This window comes from Labeo rohita, chromosome 7 (assembly GCF_022985175.1).
Source record: "Labeo rohita strain BAU-BD-2019 chromosome 7, IGBB_LRoh.1.0, whole genome shotgun sequence".
Classification (NCBI taxonomy): domain Eukaryota; kingdom Metazoa; phylum Chordata; class Actinopteri; order Cypriniformes; family Cyprinidae; genus Labeo; species Labeo rohita.
In genome coordinates this window covers 51,618,511-51,626,463 of record NC_066875.1, presented here as the reverse complement: position 1 = coordinate 51,626,463, position 7,953 = coordinate 51,618,511, and the positions used below count along the sequence as shown (strand labels likewise).

General features: G+C 45.7%; 1 protein-coding gene across 1 annotated transcript; it reads right to left on the bottom strand.

Moving 5' to 3' along the window:
- Positions 1-2,825: 2,825 nt before the first annotated feature.
- LOC127167578 (uncharacterized) lies at positions 2,826-6,375 on the bottom strand. The gene is made up of 4 exons (XM_051113705.1): positions 6,300-6,375; positions 5,294-5,422; positions 4,758-4,924; positions 2,826-4,080 (listed from the first exon to the last, which is right to left on the bottom strand). Exons 1-4 carry the CDS (start codon positions 6,373-6,375, stop codon positions 3,016-3,018), a joined length of 1,437 nt encoding a protein of 478 aa, XP_050969662.1. The 3' UTR covers positions 2,826-3,015.
- Between the last annotated feature and the right edge of the window lie 1,578 nt (positions 6,376-7,953).

The following is a 7,953-nucleotide window of genomic DNA, read 5'->3' as shown; positions in this document are numbered from 1 at the left end:
TCTTTGGTAACCAGCAGAAATATGCATACTATATAGTATAAATATATATTAAACTTTAAATTAAAATTTATTGTTTTATATTTTTTTTCTTTTATGCATTTAAAAGATGCTTTTGTTCGAAGTGACTTATGAACTAATTTTATTTCAAATACAAAATAAATTAAAAAAAATAATAAAATAAATTATTTTTATTACTGTTCAATTATCGTTGGCAAATAGAGAAAATATTTATATTTATAATATACATTATAAATACATAATAATGTTTTATCTGAAATGTATCATTTTATATGTTCTTCTCTCATGCATTTAAATATGATTTTATTACTAATATTACTTCAAATACAAAATAAAAATAATATTTTTATTTATTAAAATAAATTATATTTATTACTGTCTAATTACCTTTGGCAAATGGAGAAAATATTTATATTTATAATATACATTAAAATACATACTTAACTTTGATTATTATTTAATATTTACATAATTGCATTTAGCAGATGCTTTTAACCAAAGCAAACTAATTTTATTAGTAATAATAATAATAATAATAATAATAATAACAATAATAACAATAATAACAATTATTATTATTATTATTATTATTATTATTATTATTATTTTTCATTACTGTCTTCCATCTCATGACCTTTGGCAAAAAGAGAAATATTTATATTTATAAAATATATATTATACATTATATATATATATATATATATATATATATATATATATATATATACATACACACAGACATAATATTTTTAAATTACTAATTTATATTTATAATTTTGTATTTACTTAGTGCTCAGGATAATCATCAATGCTTATTCCTCTAGCTGGACTCTTTTCTCAGTTCTGATTCTCCATTTTCTACCTCTTCCTCTTCATACTCATCGTCACCATCACCTTCATCTTCATCCTCTTCCTCCTCCTGCTCCTCCATCTCAATCCCGTCCATGGTTTTCTGGAGCTGTAGTTGGATTCTCTTCAGCTCCTGCAGTCCGTCCTGCAGCTCCTTGCAAACCTCTCTGATCTTGGCCGCAAACTCGGTTTTGGCGCCCTTGCGCAGCTCCAGCGAGCCCTTGGCGAGAAAGAAGACGTCGAGGGCGAGGAAGAGGCCCGACATGACGCCGGTGGTGACGCTGATGACCTGCGCGGCTTTGGCGGCTCCTCCGGCCACGCTGAGCACCTGGACGGTGTTGATGAGGTTCTCCGTGTTCACCAGCAGCGCTTTCCCGGCCCGGCCGCCCTCCTTCAGCACGTACTTGACGTTCTGGTTCAGAGCCCGTTTGGAGATGCTGTCTACGTACTGCTCGAAGTTCCACTCCTCCAGAGTCTCCATCCCGGTCTACAGCGACGGAAACCGTCAGAGGAGAGAGAGACAACAAGATATTTAGGATGAACAGTGTCTAACAGATGATTCTGGATGTAAAAATCCCATTCATTTTTTCCATAGGGGAACTGATTTTGAATGATAACTTATAAACCAATAAAGACAGACCTACTGTGAGCTATAAAGTTGGTAATCAATGGTATTTGCTTTCTTTACATTTCGTAATGTCTTTTTACCTGGTCCATCATTTAGAGAAACCTTTTTTTTTTTTTAAATAATCACATTGTGAAATTTTTCAAATGAATCAGGACTAAAATGTCCAGCTCAAATGGATCAGACCAGACTGAAATCTTACCACAGAGTAGTTCTTCTGCTTTTTATAAACAATACCAACTATCCTACTTCCTTATTATATAATTCACGAGTTCACGCTTACATATAATTAGCCGGAGTATAGTAATGCATGTTTGGCGTGCTGTCCGGGGAAGGGCTCCGAGCTCGGGAATGGCCCGAACCCAGAGAACCCCCCTTAGGTGTAGTGAGAACTCGGAGTGAGGAGATGGGGTGGTGGAGGGATGCTGATAAACCATCAAAAGGATAGAGGTAAGTCAGCTGTATTTGAATGCATAGCGTTGATTGACTTGAGTGGACTCCTGTTGTGTTAATTAGGCTAGGTATCTGACGCGCTCCTCCCGAACCTTGTTAATAAAACATCATTTCACGAGTTCACGCTTACATATAATTAGCCGGAGTATAGTAATGCATGTTTGGCGTGCTGTCCGGGGAAGGGCTCCAAGCTCGGGAATGGCCCGAACCCAGAGAACCCCCCAAAAAGCAATAGAGTGGAGGACAGCCGCCGGACTGAAGACCCCCCAAAATAGGCGCTAAGATCTGGCGGAGGCTGACGATCGAGAAGTCGCCTGGTTGGCAGGCCGGAAGAGCCTATATACTCCCGTTTTGAGGCTACGGATGGGTAGGCCCTGCCGCCCGCTGATGTTGGAATGCGTCGTTTGGGGCACCCAGTCAGGAGGACTCTCGAGACGTCCGACGAGAGATCAAGACTCATGGCATCAGATGGGTGAGCCTCACTTGTGGGCAGCAAGTATGGAGGCCTGACCGGGAGGGCTCTCACCGGGCAGGCAAGAAGGAGGGAACACCCGCCTGGGAGGGCTCTCGCAGCAACTGCTGGGAGATCAAGACTCGAGGCGTTGCACCAGGCGGGGGGAAGAGACGTGGAGTTTGGCCCATCAGGCAAGGAGGGAGAAAGGCAAACCCGCCTGGGAGGGCTCTCGCGGCAACTGCTGGGAGATCAAGACTCCGGCGTTGCACCAGGCGGGGAAGAGAGATGGAGTTTGGCCTGCTGGGAAGAGAGGGAGGAAGGCGAACCCGCCTGGGAGGGCTCTTGCGGCAACTGATGGGAGATCGAGACTCCAGCGTTGCACCAGGCGGGGCAAAGAGACATGGAGTTTGGCTCCCCGGGCCAGGAAGGAGAAAGGCGAACCCGCCTGGGAGGGCTCTTGCGGCAACTGATGGGAGATCAAGACTCCGGCGTTGCACCAGGCGGGGAAGAGAGGGAGAAAGGAAAACCCCCCTGGGAGGGCTCTCATTACGACTAAAGGGAGCACAAGACTCCAGGCATTGCACCAGTCGGGGGGAAGAGATGTGGGGAGGTTACTTTACTTGGCTTGTCGGCCAATGAGGGTTTGGTGGGCTTCTTTGATGTGAGATTGGTTAGTTCTGATGTAGCTTTGGAAGGCTTCTGACGACCATCTTCCTAGGGTTTGGATCTGCTGTTTGGAGAGGCCTTTCTGGGCTGCTGATGTTGCTGCCCCGATACGAAAAGAGTGGCTGGAGAATTTTTCTGCTGGGATACCTGATGATTGCAGGACAGATTTGAGGTGTTTTTGGAACCAGAAACGAGTAACAGGTTTTTTGGCTTCATCTAGGAACAGGGGTTCGTGGGGGGATTTAGCCTGTGAATTTCTGAGGCGGAGGAACTCAAGGACGGACTGATAAGGTTGGATTGGAGAAGGGAGGTTGAAGATGTAGATGACATGGCCTCTTTTGGCTTGGTCTGTCTTGCTTTGTTTGATTAAAAAGGAAATTGTTTCATTATCGAGTATTGTTAAATCTGAGATGGTGGGGTTGGTATTTGGATCAAATTTAGAGGAGATGGTGAGTTCCGAGCATCTGAGGAACCCAAAAAAAGCTAGGATGAACATGGCATCGAGTGTGCGGGCGGTACTGAGAGGCTGATAATTGGTGCGGAGAGTGTGGATACATTTGGTAAGGATGTCTAATGTTATGGGAAGTCTAGGGTCATTCCGGGTGGGCCGGGATCGTTGGATTCCCCTAATCAGGAGGGAGGTTTGTGAGTTACTTATTCCGGGCGAGGGGGCGCCAAACATCAGCTTGTGGAAGAATTGGATGCCACTCAGGTAGCCCTTGATGGACCCGGCTTGGAGGCCCTTGATGCTGTTGAGAAAGGAGATAAAAGAGGTGATTGAGAGTAGGGAAAAATCAGGGAAGGGAATGTTGTATGAGAGGTGGAAAGTTTTGAAGCATCTCCACGCGGTCACGTATGACTGGAGGGTTCTGGGAGAGACTGCTTGGAGGATGGTGTTGAGGGATGCGTCGAGGAGGGGTTTTAGCGTGTGATTTATGGGAATATTAATTCTGAATAATGATGAACTGGAGTTGGGGATTTGTCCGCCTCTGGAGCCAGCGTCCTGAATTTCTGAAACAGAAAGCGAGATAAAGAGTCAGCGATTTGGTTTTCTGAACCTGGAACATGTTTGGCAACTAATATGAATTGGTCACAGGCTGAGATCCATATTAAGCGTCTTATGAGAGGCGTGAGGGCAGGAGAATGAGAACGGCCTTTATTAATGCACTGCACGGCTGCTTCATTGTCGCAATGCACTAAGATGCTTTTGGAAGTCCATTCGTTCCCCCACAGGTAAGCTGCTACCACAAGGGGGTAAAGCTCAAAAAAAGCTGAGGACTGGGGGGAGCCCTGCAGCTGGGGGGGCCACGGAGATGCGAACCAGCGACCTTGGTAAAACCCTCCAAAGCCAGTGGAGGGAGCTGCGTCTGTAAATAATTGGATGTCAATGGGAGATGAAACGAGGTTGTTATAAAAGAGTGAAAGGCCGTTCCATTGTTTAAGGAACATTATCCAGAGCCTAAGTTCGTTGCGGCATGCGTGAGATAGGCTAATGAGGTCCTCGAGTGCGTGAACCAAGGAGGCGAGTGAGAGGAGGTGTGAAATGAAGGGGCGACCTTGGGGAATGATGCGCATGGCGAAATTTAGGTGCCCAAGCAGAGAGAGGAGCTCGCGTTTGGAACAGCTTGGGCTGGTGAGGAGGGTAGAGGAGACGAGGATTATTCGGTCAATCTTTTCTTTAGGCAGGGATACCTGAAATTTAACTGAGTCTAGGTTGATGCCTAGAAACTCAATGGATGTGGCGGGACCCATGGTTTTTTCCTCAGCGATGGGGATCCCGAGCTTGGAAAAAACCTTTTGGATTGTGAGGATATGAGCGGCTGGGATTGCGTCGGGAGGCGAAATGACGAGGAAATCGTCTAGGAGGTGAATAAGGTGGGGAATTGCGTAATTGTTTAATAGGATCCAGCAAATGGCTTCTGATAGCATATCAAAAATTTTGGGGCTGCTTTTGCAACCGAAAGTTAGACGGACGGCGAAGTAGAATTTCTCAAGCCATCGTATCCCGAATAGATGCCATGAGTCTGGATGGATGGGCATCACTTTGAAAGCGGAAGTGATGTCCACTTTTGCGAGCCAGGCCCCTCGGCCTGCAGTTTTAATTAGTTCGACTGCTTGGTCTATGTCATGATATCTAAGAGAAAACTCGTCGAGTGGGATCAGGCTGTTGATGCTTGGGACCGGGGAATTATGGGGAGATGATAGATCGATGATTAGGCGTTTTTTACCCGAAAATTTCCTTGTGGCTACTCCGACGGGGCTGATGCGAAAGACTTCGAAGGGGGGGTTATCGAAGGGGCCGATCATAAAGCCCGAGTTGACTTCTTTTTGGATCAGGTCGTTTACGACGTCGGGCTCTGCGAGGGCAGATTGGAGATTATTGCAGATTTTATTTTGGGAAAGAACGCATTCTACACCAGGGTTAAAACCGTGTCTGAGGCCAGACAAAAGATAATTAGTAAATTCTTTGTCTGGGTGGAGAGCAAGTTCGATAGCTAAGTGAGAAATGTTCACGGGAGTCGATAGGTAGTTTTTTTGATCTTTTATTCACAGCTTTGTACACTGGACAGATAACACGGGCGTGAGCTCCGCCACAGAAGCTGCAGACATGGAGAAAGCGGCAACGTTGTCTAGCGCATCTCCTGCTGTTGAAGGAGTTGCATGGTTGCCTGCTCTCTGCTGCAGGTGGGTCCGTTTGCGCAAGTTCAATGTTTGTCGTAGTTGCAGATCTTGGGACATAGCTGGAGGATATTATGGGGAGAGTGACTGGGCTTGGGGGTGTGGAGGGATGGATCTGCGGGCAGGTCATAGTGGAGTGGGCGACTGACCTGCAGACCGCGCACGAAATGTTCCTGCAGCCTAGGAACACCCTGCTGTGGAGATCTGGGTCGAGTGCACCCCAGTAGGGGCATTGGTTCCACTGTGTGACTCGTACCGCGCATTTTGCGGAAAAAAGTTTGTGGTATGTGTAGAAACGCCCCCCTCTGTAGGACAACGCGAGCTCAGCTATGATTGACAAATAATCATTGAGCTCGCGTCGCCTATGGGGGAAGGCTGAACAGATGATTTCAGTGAAACGACTAAATGCGATGGAAAACTCAGAAAATGAAAGCAGACGTGATGAATGAGGATTTGAATCTTTTAGAGTGACGGAAAAATCCCCGCAGTCAATTTGGCGATTTGAGCCGGCGGTAGGCAGGAGGGAGAGGAGAGAGGAAAGATCGACGTCCGCACCTGCTAGTATTTGCGCTCGGATGTTGTGGGCCACTTGGGGAGGCTCCGAGGCGATGGCATTTGGTGGGACGGGCATTGGTGATGCAGTGAAGAGGGAGTATTGTGGTTTCGTTTGGAGGAGGGAGCTGAAGGAAGCTGTCGGCGGGGCTGTATTTGGCAGCGCGTGTGGCCAAGCGCTCGCTTGGGCTGCGAGCCCCGAGCTAGTGGGAGCGGGAGGCGGAGCTGTGAATGGCGGCCAGAGCGGCCGAGCGCTTGCTTGGGCTGCAAACCCCGAGCTAGCGGGAGCGGGAGGGGGAGCTGTGAATGGCGGCCAGTGCGGCCAAGCACTAGCGTGGTCTGCGAGCCCCGAGTTAACGGGCGCGGGTGGCGGGGCAATCACTCGCTTGAGCTGCAGGCCCCGGCGTTGCTGGAGGAGGAGCGGCGGCGGCAGTGGAGGGCTGAGCTGTGGCCGGTGTTACGTGGGAAGAAGAAGGCGGAGGCGTCGGCGCAACCGGAGGTTTGCTTTTCTTTTTGGTTCGCTTTGAGGCTGGGGAGGGCTCAGGGGAGCGGTTAGTTGGTTGCAGGTTTTTGTACAGCTCGTATAGCTCTGCTTTGTTTAATTTGCGTGAAGGCTGGACGTCGGACTTGGCCAGCGCCAGTTTCAGACTCGCCATAGTCCATTTCTCTATGGGCGGAATTGTTGGTGTGGCCGATCGGTAGGAGGATGCTGGGGAGTCGGCTGGGGTTCTCGCCGGAGGAGGCGAGGGTGGGCCGAAGCGTCTTGAGCGACGCGTGGCAGTTCGGGCCGAGCGGCGGCCGCGAGATGGGGCCTGGGGCTCGATTGGCGCGACATGCGGGGGAGAGTCGGAATCGTCTTCAGACGTCGAAGTTTGTCTTTGCGACATAATAGCAGACGGGTGAACCAGATGCTGATAAACCATCAAAAGGATAGAGGTAAGTCAGCTGTATTTGAATGCATAGCGTTGATTGACTTGAGTGGACTCCTGTTGTGTTAATTAGGCTAGGTATCTGACGCGCTCCTCCCGAACCTTGTTAATAAAACATCATTAAATCTACAGTATATAAAGTATACAGTATATAAAAGTAATAAACATGACTCAAACATGCAACAAGATTACTAAAACTTTAACTAAAATTAAAATGAACAGAAAATTATTTATTATTTTTTTAAAACGAAATATAATAAAACTATTAAGAGTGCATCAAAGATGATTTATGACTATTTACACCAGAACTATTTCTATTTTTTATACTATTCACAAAATATGCTGTTAAAAACATCAGATGTATTAAAAACATCTACACTACTTTCTATGTAATAATAAAAAAATATATATAAACATATATAAAATTAAAAAAAAAAAAAAAAAAAAAAATAATAAAAATGACAAAAACATGCTACAAAATTACTAAAACTAACTAAAATTAAATTAAAATGGAAAATATAACAAGAAAAACTAACATCATAAAAAAAACAAAAAAAAAAAAAAAAACCATCAAAACTTGTATGGTATGTCAGTGATTAGAAAATATACTATCTGGAACTATTTACACTAGAACTGTTTATACTTTAAATACTGTTTAGAAATAATACAGATTTTTTTTCCTTGCATTATTTTTCTTGTGTTAGTAATTAACTAAAGTTGTTATTTCA